Here is a 21,695-nt window from a genome sequence, read left to right as displayed (position 1 = left end):
CTCTGTGTCATTAGGGGCTTTTGAACCGGTCTTAGTCTGACCCGTCACCTAGGACCTGTTTGCCTTGGGAGACCCTACCAGGGGCATTAAGCCCCGGACAACATAGCTCCCAGGATCATTCAGGTGCTCAACCCCTCCACCACGATAAGGTGCCGGTTCAAGGAGGAGATTTTAATGACTTTATGAACTTAAATGATTATGCACTTATGACAGAAACATAATTAAATAAAAACTGTCTGAGACAGTTACAGTACACTGACACTTATACAGCATTGTCATTACTGCAGCTATGGAACAGATAACATGGAACTGGTCAAAATCTACTACTCTACTACTGGTGAAATTTGTGGATGGAATGTGGAAAACAATGAATGAAGGGCTTGTAGAGTTACTCTTTATTTGATCCCTTCAGTGAGTGGTGTCCATGTTAGGTCATTTGAGCTTGTGTGCCTTGTCCCGGCCACTCGGTGGTGGATTTCCAACATATTGGTCGATGTCCTTGTATATGGAGCACCAGACATGACATGGTCAAAAAAAAAAATAATAATTGTGGCCACAATATAGCTATAACGTGCACACAATATACTACTTCATGGCCACAAAATACTAAACTGTGGCCACGAAATACTGAATTGTGGCCACAATTAACAAGATGTTGACTAGGACACAATAAGATAAGACATTCACCTTAAGGACATCACGTAGGCGATTGCAGTTTCTAGAGAAGGTGTGCTTCTGTAAAAATAGATAGATAGATAGATAGATAGATAGATAGATAGATAGATAGATAGATAGATAGATAGATAGATATCTCTATCTATCTTTCTCTATATATATATATCTATATATCTCTCTCTATATAAATATCTATCTATCTATCTCTATCTCTATATATCTATCTCTATCTCTCTCTATATATGTCTCTTTCGCTCTCTCTCTATCTGTCTCTCTCTATCTCTATATATCTATCTCTATCTCTCTCTCTATATATATATCTGTCTCTATATCTCTATCTCTATCGCTATATATCTATCTATATCTCTCTTTATATATCTCTATCTCTATATCTCTATCTCTCTCTATCTCTATTGCTATATATCTATCTATATATCTATCTCTATCTCCATCTCTAAATATCTATCTCTATATCTCTCTCTATCTGTATATCTCTAACTCTATCGCTATCTCTATCTCTATTGCTATATCTCTATCTCTATATATCTCTATCTCTCTATCTCTATATATCTCTATCTCTCTATCTCTCTCTCTATCTCTATATATCTCTATCTCTAGATCTCTATAAATCTCTATCTCTCTCTATATATCTATCTCTATCTCTATATATCTATCTCTATCTCCATCTCTATATATCTATCTCTATCTCTATATATCTATCTCTATCTCTATATATCTATCTCTATCTCTATCTCCATCTCTATATATCTATCTCTATATCTCTACCTCTATTGCTATCTCTATCTCTATCGCTATATATCTATCTCTATCTCTATATCTCTATCTCTATCGCTATATATCTATTCTATCTATTCAAAGACTGCTGACCGGACCAAAGGACACTCTGTGGAGACCCCTGTCCCGCTGCATTCTGCAGGGTTTTAAAGGCCTGGGTCATGATTTAAATTTTTTTAATGAATATTCCGAATGTGTGGAACCTGCTGAGGAAAGAGAGGAGGTTGCTCCCTGTACTGGATCCTCCAAGAGCCGGTCCTGTGAGGGACCTGTCTGGACCTTCCCAGCTGGGCAGGTCAGAGTCTGGCCACAAGATTGCAGACTGCGGGGTTTGTTACTCTGGGGCAGGTGGTGGCGCTGAAGGGGCCCTGGATGGATGACCCCTCTGGACTCGCTGCCCGGCTGGGACTGACGTCAGTGAGGGTCACACAAAAACTCTTAGAATATAACCCTATAAACCCGGCAGTAGAGGACAAGTGTTTTTATGAGTGTCTTCGTCTTTTACCCTTGTTTCTGTTTTTACAAACCAAATGTGGAGAGGTTTTGGGGCAGGCCAAGATGGTGGTGTATTTTAGCCGAAGGAGGAAGGTGAAGGATGGTTTTATTGTTGAACCTGTCACTGTGTGTATAAATATGATGAAGTCCAGACTCCTCATTGATTTTAATAATTACAAAGCAGCAGGAAATCTGGACTCTTTCCAGCAGGTTTGGTGTTTTAATCAGGCGTTGTGTTCTGTGGAAAACCACACACTGCAGTTTGGAGATGTGCTCATGTGAATCAAGTATTTATTTATATATTCATTTATTTATTTACTGTAATACAAATGTAATACATTTAAGAACCACAATAACAGTATGATTTTTATCAATAAAATGTTATTTTTTTAAGTCCCTCAGGGTTGGTAAATTAGGTTTTAGTTTCTTCACACCAAACAACTGTGACAATCTTCAAGTATGTACTGGATGAAATGGTTTGTACACTATAACTGCTTTGGGTAATTCACATACAACATATGTATTTTAGGGTTCTAACCCCGAAGGGATAGAGCCCTTCTAAAATTGTGTCGGTTTATTATTAGGGTTCTAACCCTAATGTGTTTTATTAATAAGGCGAGCTGTAAGGACCCAGAGACACAAAACTTGGTACGTTGAGTATAGATGACGTCCAAATGCTGCTCCAAAAATTTGATCCCAGTCCGTCAGATGGGAGCGTTATAACATAGGGTGTGAAATTCAAAAGGCTCTCCTCGCCAAGCCTTAAGTGCTATTGACTTGAAATTTTTCATACACGTCCTCCTGATAGTCCTCTACTAAAAAACCTCTGCACGACGAAAGCTGCTATTACAGATTTTTTGCTAATTTGCATAATGTTAAAAACAGTAAAATGAATAGAACTTTTGAAAGATTGACTCTATCAACACCAAGCTCAACCTATAAGGGGTGCTATAAATGCCATTAGCATGTAGCTGAAAAACCAATTTGGAGAAATCTGGGGCTTATCATGGCGATGTGTTGCACAGATCTTTGAGGAACACGGCGGCTGATGTCATTGACTGCGGGGGATGAGGGTCAGGGGGGCTGGTTTGGGGCAAAAGAGGTTAGAACCCGCGGATTGCCGCTTGTGGCTATATTTGTTTACATTTTGTTTTTTATTTTTTTGTATAATATACATTCTATATGGCATTGTTTTTATAGCTTTGGTTTACTCTTCTTTTTTCCGTCATTTTATTGTTTTAATTGATCTATGTGCTCTTAGTTGGGCTTAATACTACCATATTTGTCTCCCATGCATGTATGTATATGAATTCAGTCAATTGTCCCTGACTAAGCAATTGAATCAAAAGAATGAGAATAAGACTCACACCGAATTATAATTCAATTGAATAATTTACGTAAACTACAGAACTTGTTGCTTAGGATCTTAATAATTAATGAATTATGACTGGAAGGTGAGAGACGGATGGCGCCCCCTGTCGGAGACGCACCGCGCGCAAGTGGACGTGAAGGAATTTCCGCTGACGTCATTCCGTATGCCCATAGCAGGGCTGCAGCTGTCTGAGAGCAACAATAACAAGCTCTACCCACAACTACTTTACGCAGCGTTAACGGGACCTGACAGCGCCAGATTCCATCGAATTTTCACAAAATGCGGTCGTCGAAATAAGTCCGGCCTCCGTTTGTTCGTCGTCCAGGTTGAAAACCGGGTTATCGTCGCGGAACAAACACGGAGACTCAGCCGCAGGGGGAACAGGGCAGTTCGGGGCTGCATCTGGGTCAGTGGGCCTGTCGGCGGCTGCTACGCTGGTTTTGCTTTCCCCGCAGTGTCCCGTTGCGCCTGTCATTGTTTTATTTCGACACGGTGTCACCTCCATAAACCGTATTAACATGCAGGCTAACGGGGCAGGCCAGGAACGAGATTCAGAACTGTCCTGTCGTAACGGTGCGCAGAACGGCGAGTCGTCCTCCACCGGTGCAGCTCACTCCAACGGACTTCTGTCAGTCACCAACAATGGAAACACTGTCATCAACAACAACAACAACGGTGTGTCTGCCCAGCCCGCGTCCAACAACACCAACAGCACGTCGGATGCCAACTCGGTCGTCAAAAAGAAGAAGCGGCTGTCTCAGTCTGAAGAGGACGTCATCCGGCTGATAGGACAACATTTACACGATTTAGGTCTCAAGTAAGTGAGCCAATTTAGCTTCGGTGTCATCGGCCCGGGGAGCCCGGACAGTCAGCTGTCGGTTGAATTATCTTACTGAAATCCACGATGCACTCGGGACTGTCATGTGGACATGTTGTCCTCTCTAGTCAAGGGACGAAAACACCCCGAAGCTCGCTTGAAAAATGAGCCAGTTTGTTGCAGTCTTACATATCAGCGACATGCCAGCAAATATGATTATAACACATCAGAAGGACGTTACATCTCTGTTAGGCCTCACGGGTACATTCGGCCTGCCTGTAACCCACCTAAGGAACAGGTGTAGCTCTTGTGTGGGACGGTGGCTTAGATACGATTTTTGATTAGTTTTAACCGGTTTCCCCGTTATTACACCTGGACGTCCTGTAGGACGGCGACAGTAAGCGTGTCATTGTCACAACCAAGTGCAGATCAGTGGACCCGATGGTCTCCATGAAAAACTCTTTAGAAACAATAATCGAGTGTTGACGACAAGCCATTTGGTTCATAATTGCTGGAGTTTTGAACGGAGTGTGGCATGAGTTCTATCTATAGGTGTGGACTGCTGTACAATTGTCTTTAAATTGGTACTATATATTTTTTGAGAAGTAATTCAAACTCAGAACTTTAATATGTAATTTTTCCATAAGTGAATAAAAAAGCTAAGAATAAGGACCAGGAACTCTGCTTGAAGCTAGAGAGGTGGCAGGGTCCGCCACATATAAACACAATAAAACAGTATAAACTGTGGTCAGTTTGCCTGTTCAGTCATGAAAACAGAAATTTTGTGTATTTAGTTTGTTTCTCTGCTCATTAACATCTCTGACACAACAATACAGACTGCTCCCTTAGTTTTACTATACATACATTACAGTGTAGTGTGTTTTATTGGTATCATGAGAGCATTCATTAACCTATTGATTGTTTAGTAAAATGGAAAGGAATCGTGAGAAAATGCACTTGACCAGTTTTCAGAGTATATTTAGGACAGTCCAAAATCTAAAGATGCTCAAATACAATGAGACATTAAAAAGCATCTAACATTTGAGAAGCTGGACATTTGAGGATTATTTTCTGTCAGTTAAATAAGTGGTTATTAAAAGCATTATGAATATTTTCACTGGTTATAGATAGTGTAGATTGTATTGATAGTGACCTCAGCAACAAATGTGTCTCAGTCCATTCTGCGCACAGTGCCACATACATGTTGTGATGTGTTATTGATCAGTTGATCTTTATCTTGCTGTAAACTGTGTACAGTCAGACGGTGGACCTCCTGATGCAAGAGTCTGGCTGCAGACTGGAGCACCCCTCTGCCACCAAGTTCCGCAATCATGTCATGGAAGGAGAGTGGGACAAGGTGGAACCAAATTATCTTTAACAACAGTAATCTGTACACTGTATTTAGACAAATTAGATGAAATCATATGGGTTTAGTTTGCTCAAAATGACTGTAGTAGTACGTTTATCAATAGTGCCTCTGTTATTTATTCTTTTTCTCTCTATCTTTTTCAGGCTGAGAGTGATTTGAATGAGCTGAAGGCACTGATGCATTCTCCAAGTGCTATAGTGGTAAGTGGCATGCTGGGCAATCCTCAGACCACTGACAGACAGTTTTGTCTTTAATGTTGTGTGTTGTGTCATCAATAAATGCACAAACACAAATCGGCATGAGCACAAATCTCTCAATACAGGGACAAAATAAAAGACACCTCCAGTATTTAGCACTTGAGTTAAGACATTTGTGCGAGTACAAGAGAATAAAAAGGAAAACAGTTTCACTGAACAACTGAAACAACCACGTCTAAAACATAACAAAATGTTAGGACTTTAACTCATGTTCGCTGAAGAAGCAGAACAAGTACAACACATTGTAAGGACTATCCTGCCCTCACGTGGCCTGACTGAAGACACCTCCATTCAGGCTTTAAAGAATGACTTCTGCAATTTTCAGCCTTAATCCTATCTATCTAGAGACCCCTCAGTGTTCGCTGTGTCTTGTGGTAGCACCATTACATCTATTGTCCTTCTGAATGATGTCACTTGTACTTGGAAGAACTACTGATACGTTCATTGGGGGCGTGTAAGTTCGCACACACAAAAAAAAATCTTTTATGTCTTGCTTGTATGCTCGTTAGCCACATGTTCGAGTGTCTTGTTAACATGAGAGCAGAGGAGGTTTTTGAGGGGGAGACTTTTTATAAGTGTTTTGGCTGACTCGATACTCAGGCAGGATATTTTCAAGTCAGAGCAGACAACTGAAGAAATCAAGTGGAGCCGAGCTGCAGCTGAATTAGCGTTAGAGGACATGATTGACAGCGACTATCCAGAACTGCCAATAGCAAATTGTTACTAGTGAAGCCTTAGTTATATCACCCTCCGATAACAGAAAACAAAATGTTTCTGCTCTAGTGCATGGGCAGTTTTTGTTGGATACTGTCGTCGACAACTACCCTGAGGCAGCTCATGTGCATTGCAAAGGTGTACTTTTGCCTTGCGTACAGGTGTGCCAGAGAACTTCTATAGGTTCCCAAAGAAATACTGGAAAAAAGCATGACCAGCAGGGCCAAGGGGAAAGGTAACCACTGAGTTTGTATTTTGTCTCCAGGCCAGCAAACAAGGAGCTACAGGCTTGGGCAATGATACACAGCAGCAGCAAGATGTTTTCTCTCAACAAGTGTGGGATGATTTGTAGATTTGATTTATGAATGAATTCAGTTTTTTTTTATGAATTTATGAACCAATTTATGAAAATTAGTGAAAGCAGTTAGAAGAACAACCCATTAAGAATTACTTTAAATGTAGATGTATAGAAAAAAAGAATCATAAAGGCCCAAAAGGATGAGATATTAAGGCATATGAGGGTTTAATTCTGGGAAAAGGTAGACTAATCATGGAAATAATAAGTGATTTCCTGTTTCCTGAGAAATACAGCCTCAGAAATGGGTAGAAAACCCCATTTGTAATTTATAACATTTAAGATATATATTTAGAAAATATGTAGGTGTACAATTTACCTTTCTTAAAACATATACACTAGCTGTTTGTGTGCAAAACACACACATTACAGAATAATAGCTCTCAGCTTTATAAAGTGACTTTGAGAACTCCAAATGACTTGCTTTGACAAATTTCACTTGTTTGTAAAATGGATAACTTTAAAAATCATTTTCATTAAGCTATTCTTCTTTGCAGACAGATCACAGGCAATAAACTTTCCGCAGGAGGTCACATGCAATGCATGTGACGTCAGTACTCAGACAAACAACTGGTTGCCTAAATGTACCCTCTGGGTGTGGTCCATGTAGGTGCACAACACATGCACAGGACACAGGGAATACAACCTCCTCTGCTCCTCAGATGCCACAGGAGGGGGACAGAAGTTCAAGGGCTCAAATGCAATAGGGTTTTAGCCAAACAGGCTGCATTCAGCTGTAAAGTAACCTTGGAGCCATCCAAACTGAAATGGGAAAAATATGGATACCTAGTAAAGCATGAATGTTCCCTACCTGCTTTGCAGGGGTCAAAGAGAGAAGGAGTGCAGGCTTTTATGGAATAAATTTCCTATCTGTAGAGGTGGTCACAGGTGTCAGCTGGTGGACTCTCCTTTAAGAAGTCTGTAGTTACTGTAGCATCGTCAGGGTCACTTCCTCAAAGCCAGCAGATATGCTTGGGAAATACATTTTAATTGTGGAAAAGCAGAGACCTTATCCAGTAGTTCCTGAGGGAATGACAAAATGTCCACAATAGAGCACTGAAATAGGAGTACATTCTGGGCCTGACACTACTGCTCAAGTGCCCGTATTTATAGGCATACTCTTTGCATACATCCTTGCACTTCTGTTTGTTGCCATGACACTTGGGGGCAGACCCTTAACTGTTGAAACAGATCTCTCAACAGGTAAACACGCAGCTGCCACTGTTCTAGGTGCAGATTAGGGGGCAGAAGACTTTTGTAAACCACGGTGATTAGTGAGCTGGGCTAAAAATCCTGCTGATTTTCATCCAGGAGAGAGCCAATGTTGTGATTGGCCCATCACTACAGCAGCCATGTCCAAGGACTTCAGATATATAAGATAGACAATACTAGATGAACAGAGTAATGGCTTGAATGCAAAGCCGTCAGATCGCTGTCCTTTTCACACGACACAACTATCTTCCTTGTAGTTGAGAGTCTTAGCTTGTTGTGATTTCCACACTACACTACTGACTGGTCAGCTACGAGTCACACAGTAGATGATCACACACCCAACGTGATTGGAATGATGCGGTCTGATTCGCAGGGGGGAAAAAGAGAGGATAAAGATGGTAAGTGAGAGAATGGATTAGGATGCATGGATAGCAAAAGATTTATTTACACCAAAAACATGACTGCCTGCTCGCATCATGGTTTTACAGTGCATTCAGAAAGTATTCAGAGCCCTTGTCGTATTTCACATTTTATTAAGATGCAGGCTTATGCTAAAATCGTTTGAATTAATTTTTTCCCTTCATCAATCAAACTCCTGTACTGCGTCGGCAGAGACTCTCAGAAGGATAACCATCACTGCAACACCTCATCAGCCTGGGCTTTATGGCAGAGTTGCTAGACGGAAGCCTCTCCTCAGTGAAAGACACTTGAAAGCTTGCTTGGAGTTTGCAAAAAAAAAACCTTAAGGACAGTCAGACTGTGAGAAACAAGGTTCTTGTCAGTTACAAGTGACATGTCTAGAGGAAACCAGGCACCGCCCATCACCTGCTCGATACAACCCAAATGGGGAAGCATGGTGGCATGGCAGCATCATGCTTTGGGTGTTCTTTTCAGTGGCAGGGACTAGGCAACTGGTTAGGATTGAGGGAAAGCTGAACAGAGCAAATAACAGAGATATCCTCAATGAAAACCTGGTCCGGAGTGCTCTGGACCTCAGATTCAGCTGAAGGTTCACCTTCCAACAGGACAGTGACCATTAGCACGCAGCCAAGACAATGCAGTAGTGGCTTAGGGACACCTCTGTGAATGTCCAGCCAGAGCCCTGACTTGAACCACACTGAAGATCCCTGGAGTGACATGAAAACGGCTGCCCATCGACGGTCTTCATCAAACCTGACAGAACTTGAGAGGATCTGCAGAGGAGAATAGCAGAAAATCCTAAAATCCAGGTGTGCAAAGCTTGTCATGTCATACCGGAGAAGACTCAATGTTTTAATGGCTGCAAAAGGCGCTTCAACTAAATACTGAGTAAAGGGTCTGAATACTGATGTCAATGTGATATTCAAGATTAAGATTAAGATTTCTAAAATTCTGTCACCCCTTTGTCATTGTAGTGTTTTGAGTGTAGATTGGTGAGGGAAAAAAGTCATTCAATGATTTTAGCTTCAACATGACAATGTGAAAAAGAGCAGGGCTCTAAATACTTTCTGATTACACTGAAATACTTGTGTATGTATTCTAATAGAAAATATGCCATTATTATAGCAGCGGAGAGAGGGAGAAAAGAGAGAGGACTTGACTGTCATTGGCTGTAGCTCGTTCATGGCTGTCTGATCTGTCTCTGACATATCTCAGTTCACGCATACCAGGCATGGTTAAAGGGAACGCATACCAATTTACCTCTGATCTTGGGCTTTTTGTCAGCAACCTCCAAAAGAATGTCTGTGAAGGCAAGATCAGGGTTGCAGCGGAAGCTTCATGTGTATTTGTCAAAGCAAGTATTTGTGTATTACCTTTAGTGAAATTAGAACCCCTCTGTCTTAATATGCTTTAGGTCATTGTAAGTAATTACTCTCTGAGGTCTGCTCTGAAATCTGTCCAGCAAGCCATGGGACAATATGAACATTTCCTGGTTAAAATAATTGTGATTCATGACATTATAATGATTTCCATTAGAAATGCTTTCAACATTTGACATGGCACTCAAACATACTGTATTCACTTTGCCTCACATATTTTTAAGAAAAAAATATTCTTTATGGATTGAGTGAAAAACGTTTCAGCGAACAGGGCTATGGAGGCAAATGGTGGTGCTGGTCCGTAAACAAACATCTCAAACACCTTGTCGTTCTTCAGTTTAGAAGACATAGCATTTCCACACATCAGATTTAACTTATTTGTCACTTAAGTGAATCAGGAAATAAATATATACACCTATATACACACATGTCCCGTGACTAGTATCAGCAATATGATGCTCAGAACTAACAGGTTTCACAGTTTTGTCGACTGGTGGAAACATTCACCGAAATCACAGAACACAATCAGTGAATCTTTCAAATTAATTTAGATACTAGGAAACTATTTTGTCTTGATGTCACATGGGTGAATGTTGGAGTACTCACAGCCTGTGATGGATAATGTTCCTTGTCATATTTGGCCTCTCTTTGTCTTCCTGTCCAGCGAATGAAGTTCCTGCTGCTGCAGCAGAAATATCTGGAGTATCTGGAGGATGGGAAGGTTTTGGAGGCCCTGCAAGTCCTCAGAGCTGAGCTCACTCCTCTCAAGTACAACACGGAACGTATCCACATCTTAAGCGGGTCAGTTCACCAGCAGAGAATGAGAAAGATTGCTTCTACCTTTGATATTTGGTATGGTAAAACATATTTTGGCAGTCTTTGCTGTGTCTGAGATTTACAGCACTGATTAAATGTTACAGTGTGAAATAACCTCTGTGAAGAATTTTCATGACTTCAACAAAGTCCCTCTGAATTCCATGCTTAGCAGGATGAAAACTCCCTGAAAGGATAACATGATCACAGAACACTGAAACGCTGGACAGCCTGATATCTATCATGTTTCCATCTCATGGTTATTTCATTCTTTCAAATTATTATAACAGTCAGCACAGTCTCCTGGCGTTTTTTTTTAACACTGCTTAAAGTTGTTGTTTTTCAAACTGTGGTGTGTTTGCAGAAGCATCTTCTCCTCAGGTAACCTTTCACATCACTCAAATCTCCTGCTGTCTATAGGTTTATTCATATAAACACTCCAGGTTTTGCCATGAGTTTTCGGGCTTTCCGGCGGGGGGGTTCAATCTATGAATCATTCAATGAGAACCATGCATACTTCTCATGGAGCTAATGGTAAAACTATTTCTGTCTAGTAAATGTCTGATGTTACACAGAAGTCTGAAGATCCTCAGGGGCTCTGCTGCTGACAGGAGAGCTCCTTATGAGGACAAAGACGTCTGAGCAGAGGTCTGAGTCAGTAAAGATGGAATTAATGGATGCCTCAGTAGTGCTTACACACTGCTGATGTCTTCCTTTTGATGAGCAATTCCCAGTAAGGCAGTTAACAGACCAACAACTCTGTTTAATAAACTAGAGGTTCCTCATGCATTTCAGTGACACTGTAACACTGTTTTGGTGCAGTACGTACACAGCAGGCTTCAGCAAGTGATAGCAGTTGTCTGTAAAGAAGTGGATCCCTACTCAACCTGCAGCACAAGGGAAGATTGTGGACTACAGTATTCATCACATCCCACACTATGAAAGTGCTTAAGTGTTTGAAAACAAAAACATCCTGATCGAGGTTCAGGGTCCAGCGTTCAGTGTTGAGCCAGATGTAATGATTCAGTCACCGTGAACAATGAAAACATGACACCCTATTCTGGGGACTATGAATATCCACAGCAAATTTAGCATGTGGTGGCTATACTTGTCGTGACCAAATATCTCCAGACGGCAGTCAGGCCTGATGTGTAATATTACGTAGGTACCGATGGCATATTTTCCTCACCTTGCCATGAAGATGATGCAGTTGAAAACAATCAAACATAACTTTTCAAAGGTGTCCTATTCTGCCTAATATTATGTTCGGTAGATTCACTTGTGGCTTTATGCTTTTCATAGGCAAGTGCTTCTGGTGCTTGTTTCCTCTTTGTTTTTTATGTTGAAATAATGAAGGAGAAGGCCAAGATCAATATACTGACCAAGGGATAAATTAGAATGAGCTCACTGTAATACCAGGTATGATATTTGCCTGACAGTAGCTGATAAAATGTCATCACTTGTTTTTGAAGGTACCTGATGTGCAGTCATGCAGAGGACCTGCGAACCAAAGCAGAGTGGGAAGGCAAAGGCACGGCATCCCGTACAAAGCTGCTGGACAAGCTCCAGAGTGAGTGCAGTCTGACTCATACCCTACAGTGTAAATTCTACTGTACATGCAGTCCTGAATCCAAAATAGTTGGGATGGCGTGTGAAAAGAAAGTAAGAAGACAAGTGATTTGTAATATTTGTAATATTCTTTTCTACCAGTATTCTACCAGTTCACTGTTCAAACTTCATCAAATCATTGACTGACTGATATTTCAAACATGTTGACACAGGGGCACCAAAGGACTGTGAATGTTGTGGAATGCTCAAAAAACACGTTTGTATCATTCCACGTCATTGGGTTCACTGAGAACAGGTGACAGTTAGGGCTGTAACAATACACCAAACTCACGATTCGGTTTGTATCACGATTTTTGACCCAGGGTTCAATACAAACCTCGATTTTAAAAAAAACTAGTGCATTGCCCATAGGAAGTATGTATTCCTGTAGAAAAGTGGGAGGTTAAGTGGCTTTTTCATGGATGGCCAAATGAGGTTGTGTTTGAAGGTGGGACTTTAGGGATATAATTGGCCTTTTTGACTACTTTTGATTTTACCATATATTTCACCGTAAAAACTATTTACCTTGCCTTGTTTGGTATCATTATTTTCAGCACAATGGACCTAAAATCACAAAAAACATAAAATCCGAGTAGGAAAAAGTTTGTTTTTTTTTTACTGTGAAAACCACAAATATGTTTAACGAACCATTTGTATTACTTATAATGCAAATATAAATTGTTGTTTGCTAAATTTGTGCAAGAGTTTTTGAAATTTACAAAGTTATATGTAACTATATACATTTAAATGCAGGCAACGGTCATTGCCATTAACTGTCTGCCTGTAAATTGATGTTGCAGCAGCAGCATTTGTGGTCAGTAGTGGGTAAATCTCATGTTTATGATGTTTTTGAAGATGCTACTTCTCTGATCCAAAGTTGTCAAAGAGTTGGAGCAGTGTTGAAGCTGTGAGTTTGACCGCAGGTTTATATCCCCTAACTAGCCAGAATACCTAACTGCATATAGCTGCAGCAACAACTGCCACCAACTGTGTCTGTGTTTGTGCTCAGTCTTGTCTTTGACAAAAGTCAGCACTCACTGTTTTCCAGCAATGTTTTTATCCTCACTTCTCTGTACATTCAGGAAACACACAATTCCCTCCATTCAGTAGTCAAATACGAGCGAATAACAGTACATTACAGTGGAGTCAGGCACTTCCATGGCTCGTTGCTGCACACAGGTTGAGAAGTGAGAGTGAAGATGAATCCAATTTTTAATCTCATGAATTTGCATTGAAAATTAGGGGCATAACAGTATTCTGAGTTGTGCATGCTAATTTATGTTTGACTGCTATACTGCATCATACAGATGTGTCAATCGCCAGAGAGAAAAAACACTCCAGTAGCAGGCTGTAAACTTGATTATTTCAGCTGTAAAGTCAGGCATTTTAACATGTGTGCTTTTGGGGATTGACTTTCTTTTGGAGCCAGCCTTCAGTGGCTATCGTGGAACTGCAGTTTTTGGTACTTCGGCATTGGCTTCAGTTCCAGAAGGTTGTCACTTGTTGCACACTAACAACCACTTGAACCATAACATAAAACCTTTGCAACATTTGTGACAGGAGTGTGATATCTGTGTTCAGTCCAAACATTACAATTCGAAACTAGGAAGACACATTTCATTGTTATTTATTATAATTATTGAATTGTTTTGTTATGATTTCATGTCATGTACACCTTCCCTTGGTGGGTTAGGTTGAATAGTTGAATGATATATTTTTACCTCATCCAAAAAGGATACAGGATAGATAAATAGGATAAATTAGGAAAAAAACATTTTATTTGTGGTTTGTTGTTGTAACTAACTTGTGTGGGCATAAGCTCACTTTTGATAGTGTTGATGGTGGAGAAGTGTTTTCTTCATGGGCAGATGGCAGGCAGCATTGTATTGGAGGAGGTAGATGATGAAGAGGAGTGGACCCAAAACTGACCCCTGGGGGACACCCAGTGAAACACCTGAACACCCAGACCTGTGGTCCCTTATTTATACGAATTGTTGGCGGTAAGTGAGGTACGATGTGAACCAGCAGAGTGCAGCACCAGTGGTCCCAATGCCAGCCATGTGGTCCAGGAGTATGGTGTGGGAGATAGTGTTAAATGCTGTGCTGAGGTCGAGGAGGATGACAATGGTAAGAAGTCAGCTGGAGACAGCTGCATGGAGGAGGTCATTAGTGATTTTGACCAGGGCTGTTTCAGTGCTGTGTTTTGGACGGAAACAGGATTGGAAAGGTTCATGGAGGTTGTTTGTGTCAAGGTGGGACTGTAGTTGTGCAGCAACCACCCTTTCAAGTGTTTTGGAGATGAAAGGGAGGTTGGAGATGGGCCGATAAAGGTTAAGGTCAGATGGGTCAGCACCAGGTTTTTCAGGATGGGTGTGATAGCAGCCAGTTTGAGAGTAGGGGGTACAGTGCCAGTGGTGAGGGAGGAGTTAATTATGTTGGCGATGTTGGCAGACAGGCTTTGAAGAGGGAGGTGGGAAGAGGATCAAGCTGACAGGTGATGGTTTTGGCTTTGCGGTTGAGTTCTGAGATGGTGTGTTCTGATACTGGGGTGAAGTTGGACATGGCTGATGAGAGGTTGGCCGGCGGTGATCATCCAGGTTGGATTGTTTGAGGAGGTGCAGTCGAGGCCAGTTGTTGGTGAATGGTATTGATTTTAGAGCTGAAGAAATCCAGGAAAGCAGTGCACTAATCGGTGCTTATGTCTGGTGGGAGAGTTTTAGGAGTCTGAATTAGGTGGCTGACCGTTGCAAAGAGGACTCAGTTGTTACCTGTGCCAGTGTTGATGAGGTTGGAGTAGTATAAAGATTTGGCAGTAATAAGGGCAATCATGTGTGATGAAGGTGGTCCGACTGCATTTAACTGTGTACAGTGAGCCAGGGTTTTTTTGTACAGTCACTCCAGTCGACGGCCTGTGGCTTTGAGCTGGTAGGTCAGGGGTAAACCAAGGAGCAGTGTGAGTAAATGAGACTGAGCAGGTTTTCAGGGGAGCCAGGGTGTTCAACCTGGGGAAACAACTATGGCTGCAGTAAGTATCAAAGCTGCTTAACCTGTGTCAAATCTCACCTTCTGAGCTAATCTGAATCTTTCTGCGTGTGTGTGTGTGCAGCATACTTGCCTCCATCAGTGATGCTGCCTCCTCGCCGCCTGCAGACTCTGCTGAAGCAGGCAGTGGAGCTGCAGAGGGAGCGCTGCCTCTACCACAACACTAAGCTGGATAGTGGACTGGACTCTGTGTCCCTGCTGCTGGACCATGCTTGCAGCCGGTAAGGATCCACCACATATACCATACCACAGCAGGGCGGTTTTGGTTTGAATCTCTAATATTCTTCACTTACTACTACGGGACGGTGCTCTTATTTGTGGCCTAAAGAATCGTACTTCTGTGTGGGTGGAAACAATATTTAGTCCATTGATCACTAGAATCATTTCATATCAACGTTTTTGCCATTGAAATAAGTATCGACCAAGTCTGCAATAAATATGTAACCACTGAAAGAATATCACATTCGGTCATTTAAGAATTTTTTTTAAACAGATGTATTTGATCATAAATGTCTTGTTTTATTTGCAGTCCGAAGCTTAATGTCTTCCTTATGTTTCTCTTTTCCTAAACTTTAGGAAACAGTTCCCTTGCTACACGCAGCAGATTCTCACCGAACACTGCAATGAAGTCTGGTTCTGCAAGTTCTCCAATGATGGCACAAAACTGGCAACCGGGTCAAAAGACACCACAGTCATTGTGTGGCACGTCGATATGGTAATCAATTATTATTATCATTATTTCATGAGTTCGACTTAGGATAGGGAAAATGAGTTGTCATGTGAGAGTTGAAATAGCTGGTAAGTGGTTTGTGTGTTTCTTGGCAGGAAACTCAGCAGATGAAGTTAATGAAGACTCTGGAGGGTCATGCCTATGGTGTTTCATACCTGGCATGGAGCCCTGATGATGCCTATCTGATAGCCTGTGGTCCTGATGACTGCTCTGAGCTTTGGCTTTGGAATGTACAGGTACAACATCTCTCACACAAGTCCAGAATGGACAAGTAGTCACTAGCCCCTTTCACACTGCCTTTTCAATGCTGGAATATTACTCCATTACTTCACCTCGCCATCTGTATTAAAGTTACAGGGGTAGAATGTTCAGCCTTTGATTCACTAGGGGAGGTAGTAACAGAGCCGCAACAGAGGTGAGGTGACGTCTGTGTGTGAGGGTTGGCCAGCAGCACAGGACAGAAGTGTGTCAGTCTGACAACTAAACAGATCCTCATCAAATAGAAGAGAAATGTCCAATATGTAAGCAAAGTTACAAGACCAACACTAATGTGGTAGCAGGTCATGTCTTTAGCATCTTATGAGAAAAAATAAAACACATTCATACATGGAGAAGTATTTGTTATCCTGTCTGTCCTACCGACACTTCGTCACACCTCCAAGGAAATGACACCTGTTCCCTGTAGAGAGGGCCAGACGGCTCCCGCTGTTTACTGGAGGTGATTATGTGACATGATTTGGAGGAAACAGCTATAACGCACCATGTATTTGTCACCTTCTTCTACTGTGTTGTTGTAGTTACTGTCTCTGGCAAATTAAACAGAAGAAAAATCACCAAATTCAATTAGGAAAAGTCACTGTGAGGGTCAGCCCTCCTGACCGAGTCTTCAGTGAACTTCCTTCAGAAAACTGCATCCTTGTCCAGGAGTGAGAGTCACAGGGTCAGCTGTTTAATGATGGTGATTATGTAATTATATAATTTTGAGCATAAAACTTAACTTTGTCACTTTCTAAGATGCATGGTGGATCAGGACCTCAGTCGCAACAGCATCCATGTGATTATAAACAGTCGGTGGATACATGTTTAGTTTAACAGGTGGAAACATGATAAAGGTCCCATATTATACTGTTTTTCATCAATTTAACACAGCTGTCAGAGGTCTAACAGCTCTGTATTTGATATTTATTCCCCCAAACCCATCTGTAGTCCTGAATTTCAGCTGTCTAAAAGTCGCTCTACAGAGCTCTATTCAGAGCAGTCTGTTTCTGTGCCTGCACCTTTAAATGCTAATGAGCTCTGTCAACACCCACTTGGAGAGCCCTGCCTGCTACTTCACTCTCAGGGAGGGGAAGCCCCTTGCGTTAGCAGTAGCATGCGCTAATGTTTATGGTGGATGTAAATATGTATCGCTATGGCTCGCAGAGATTTTTTCGTTCAACCATACCAGTTTGACCCAGAGTCAGACCCAGAGGGAGAGTCCCCTGAAGAAGTACAGACTCTGCAGCTGCAGCAGGATGTTTCAGAATGGTTAGTGTGTCTGTATAATGTTAGTTTGTTCATATGTGTTGTTACAGTTACTACCATGAAGCTAATGGCTAACAGCTAGCAAAAGCTGTGTTTTTTTTCCAACTCAGTCTCCAAACTCTTGGACACTGTTCGCACCGTCTCTGTCTCCAGTCTGCACATGTTTCCAGACTTTTTACTGTGACAACCAAGCTCTATCATAACTTCACTAACATTAAACTTGCTTCAAACTCCTTTGCATAGTGGACCGAGGTGGAGCTAACTAGTTAGCCGATTTCCAGCTGACTTTACCATCCTTGTAGGCAACTATGAATACTATTAAACTGCGGCGACACTTTTCGGTGGCTCGGGTGCAGTTGCTGCGTCCGGTATGGTTGGGACTGATCCTTTTACGAGGGTCAGTGTCGAGGCAAAGCCAGCTTTGTACTGACCCTTGTTACTGAAGCAGTCTGATGTGAAGCGATAAGCACACACACACACAAGCTAACACGAACCATAGCCGGCACGTTGTCTTAAAATATGAAACGCAACCACTGTCTCTTCTGTTGGCAGGCTCAGGGAGGACCAGTTTACATATGTAGAGACCAGAGAAAACGTGTTTTTTATGATATGGGACTTTTAACAAACACCCCCCACACACACACACACACATCTCAACATTATGATGTGTGCCACCACATCTCTTTGGTTCCTCAACTCCAGCATGCTTTATGAAATGACACACTGGAGTGGCTTTATGTTGATGCTGCCTGGTTCAGTGTGAACAAATATAGGCAGTGTAGAGGTAAGCCTTTGCTGCAGTGCTGTAGTGGAATGCCTGTGTGAAAAGGGCTGCCGGCTTCCTTCCTGTTTGACTAAATTTTGATCGACATATAGGAAAACCATTCAAGACAAGCAACAAGAACAGTTATTGAATGTCAGCTACTGTCAGCTGTGTGGTGAACATAAATCAGCAACAGGTCACTGGCCAATCACAAATGTGTCCTGCAGTGCAGAACTTTTTTTTCTCAAAACTGTTGCTGTGCTCATGACACCATAGAATTTGCCATGTGAATACTTAAACCTATTGTATTGCTACGGTTGTTCCCCTGTTCAGCTGTGACAAGCCCATCACTCTAAGGGTGTCACTGGGGACTGTTGCCAAAAATTTAAAAGCTCTGGTGTACTGTGAAGTAATGAAATGAATGCCTCTGAGTATGAAGGGATGTATATGCCATAGTGAGACATCTCACTAATATTACTCTGAGAACTGAGGTCACACAAGTAACCTTAAGTTTTTCACCATTTAATTGTTGAATTTTAATGCATGATGGTTTTACAAGGGTTGACTGTCAGATAATGTTAAATACAGGATCCTTTCAGCCTTCCCTTTGTAGCACTATGCTTTATGTCATTCATCCCTGCGGCTGAAAGAACTGAGAAAATATTGTCTCCTAATTCTCTGATTTTAAGGCGTTACAAATACTTGAATAATGCCTGTTGCCAATGCATTGATTAGCTGCAACTAACTATGCAGCCCTAGCTCAAGTACATTTTATGATCATAATTAGAAACTGCCAACCATCTTCTCCATGACAACCAGCTGTCACATTTTGTCACTTTCACACACTTAGCACAAACTGTATCCAACGCCGCTTCTTCATGTTCATGGGAACACATCCTATCAGTCTTTGTACATGTAATAGTGTTTACTGTTGTCTGGACCCTGTGAATGTAGACAGACAAAAAATTTAAATTTTAAAGTGTGTAGTAGTGTGTAGTGTTTGATCTTCTGTCACATTTCTCTCTCCATGGCTTTGTTGCATAGACAGGGGAGTTGCGAACAAAGATGAGTCAGTCTCATGAGGACAGCTTGACTAGCGTCGCCTGGAATCCAGATGGCAAGCGCTTTGTCACCGGAGGCCAGAGAGGCCAGTTCTACCAGTGTGTGAGTATCACTCACAGCACGCACTCTGTGCTGTCAGTGCCCTGAGGGTCTGAACATTACATACAGGGCTTTTACATCACAACCTTGGCCTAATATGTCTATCCTGATATTGATACTATGATGACATGCATGTAGAAAACATACTATGAACAACTTTTCCGGTCTTTTGCCTGATTTCAGAGCTGAAATGCAGCTTTTTTTTCACAAGAGGATCCTTGGAAGGACAAATGAAATTGAAACGGCATCCTGATTGGGCTGATCCAGGTTGATTGTTTTAAAGTCTGTGTAAAGCAAATTCAGCCATTTTCTTCTAAACACATGAAATAGGACATAAATGTATTTCTTTAAAACATGTAAAAAGCCTTTCAACCATTTAGAATTTAATTGTGGAGCTAGGCTCGCAAACTGTGTTTCAAAATTAATGTGTTCAGGATTTAATGGGCGGGTCACAAATCGTAGCCACGTTACGTAATGCGGCTACAATTTGTGATGATTAGTATAAACCCCACCCTGTTGTGGAAGTGGTATAAATACGTTCAGCGCACATTAGAATCGGTGGTTTTCTGCTCGCTCTCCAGTCTCGGATACCTTATTTTACGATAACTTGCATCTAGCTAACCAGTCAACCAGTCAGCTAACCAGTCATGTCTCCTCCACGTCGCTTGTGCATCTTTCCTGGATGGAATGATCTGGAATTCCCCTGAAGCATTTTGTTTCCTCCTAAATTCCAGGACTTGGATGGAAATCTGCTGGACTCATGGGAAGGAGTTCGGGTCCAGTGCCTGTGGTGTCTGAGTGACGGCAGGACCGTCCTCGCATCAGACACTCACCAACGCATCCGTGGATACAACTTTGAAGACCTGACAGATAGAAACATGTAGGTCACCAACCAAGCATTACCAGCACCATATGTGACAGTAGTTTAAAGGATTTAAGATTTCAGACATAATCTTTGATATAGTGGTCAGATTATTTGGATTAAAGTAATCATATCAAAAGTCATAATATTACTACAGATTGTCTTGACACCTTGATACACATTAACATTAATGTTGACATTATGGCACTAGTACTCGGTACTCAGGTCGGATCACACACATCTTTGGACTTGGCGCATCCGTAAAGGTTTCATCACGTCAGCAGAATGAACTCCCACAGAACTTCTTGAACCCCTGACCTCTAGCTTCTTGCCCAGACCACACCTATCTTTGAACTTCATCTTCATTTTCATCTCAATTACACACCTGTGTGGTTTCCCCTGTCTGCTGCTTACATTTTCATGTACAAAGCCCAATGTACGACCACCTCTGGTGCCAGGGACCTCATGTTATTGTTGAGATTAAAAGTGAAGTGAAGGGGCAGAATTTTAAATTTTGATCTTTGAACTTGTAAATATTTCGATTTGATCTCTCATTGAACGAGGATTGCTGGTTCTTTGGCACCTTCTAAGTCCTCAATGACTCTTGAAATGTGTTGAATACTGCCGCATGTGGTGTGAAATGTGTCTGAATTAGGCATGGCATATTTTTTAATCGTACCATCCTGCAAAATTTAAACAAAGTAGCCACAATCAACACCATAGTGTCACAACGTTGCAAGATACAGTAGCTATACTTTAAAGTCATGTAGTTAAAGTCAAAATGAAGGCCAAGTTCAAAGATGGAAAATCAACTATTGAGTAGTCTACAGGAGTCACAGTTCATTACAAGTTCGGTACAAGGTGGAAAAAGAAAACCAGAAAATCCCAATTGCATGAGGCTAAGTTTGATTTATTTTTAATTGATAGTAGCCCAATTAAAGTTTGTTCCACCTTGGTCCATCTGAGATACTTTTAATAGACACACACACAAAACATACAAACAAAGACATTTTTTAAATTAAAATGTTGATGTTAACTGTAATGTCTGAGGCCCTGTTGTTGGACTCCTTTTTTTATTTTTGCCTTGCTCCAGTGATGGACACATCCATGTGATCTATTGTGTCTATTATATGCTAGGATGTTCGCCAAGTTTGCACTAACTTAATGCTATCAAACAAAGCCAACACACTGTCCTCTGCCAGTCCACCACACGCTCTCACAAACTTTCCCCCACAGTTGATTTGAAAGAAGAGGGTGGGTCCTCCTAAAACTTCCAAGTTGCAAATGCTTTAAGAAATGCTTTTTCGGGATGTCGAACTTCACTTTTATTTA

At 41.5% G+C, this 21,695-nt stretch overlaps 1 protein-coding gene across 1 annotated transcript in view; it reads left to right on the top strand.

The window, feature by feature from the left end:
- The first annotated feature begins 3,491 nt into the window (after positions 1 to 3,491).
- The window catches only part of wdr26a (WD repeat domain 26a), a 28,927-nt gene continuing 10,723 nt past the window's right edge, over positions 3,492 to 21,695 (top strand). Inside the window, exons 1-10 of the mRNA XM_037074529.1 lie at positions 3,492 to 4,154; positions 5,412 to 5,511; positions 5,667 to 5,723; positions 10,525 to 10,661; positions 12,146 to 12,243; positions 15,388 to 15,544; positions 15,900 to 16,038; positions 16,149 to 16,289; positions 19,385 to 19,504; positions 20,236 to 20,381. Coding sequence (XP_036930424.1) covers positions 3,856 to 4,154; positions 5,412 to 5,511; positions 5,667 to 5,723; positions 10,525 to 10,661; positions 12,146 to 12,243; positions 15,388 to 15,544; positions 15,900 to 16,038; positions 16,149 to 16,289; positions 19,385 to 19,504; positions 20,236 to 20,381 — 1,394 coding nt within the window. The 5' untranslated portion in view covers positions 3,492 to 3,855. The remainder of the gene's footprint in view (positions 4,155 to 5,411; positions 5,512 to 5,666; positions 5,724 to 10,524; positions 10,662 to 12,145; positions 12,244 to 15,387; positions 15,545 to 15,899; positions 16,039 to 16,148; positions 16,290 to 19,384; positions 19,505 to 20,235; positions 20,382 to 21,695) is intronic.

The sequence above is a fragment of the Acanthopagrus latus genome, chromosome 17 (assembly GCF_904848185.1).
Source record: "Acanthopagrus latus isolate v.2019 chromosome 17, fAcaLat1.1, whole genome shotgun sequence".
In the NCBI taxonomy this organism is placed as follows: Eukaryota; Metazoa; Chordata; class Actinopteri; order Spariformes; family Sparidae; genus Acanthopagrus; species Acanthopagrus latus.
The sequence above is the reverse complement of the archived record's forward strand: the minus strand, read 5'-3'. Positions and strand labels throughout refer to the sequence as shown.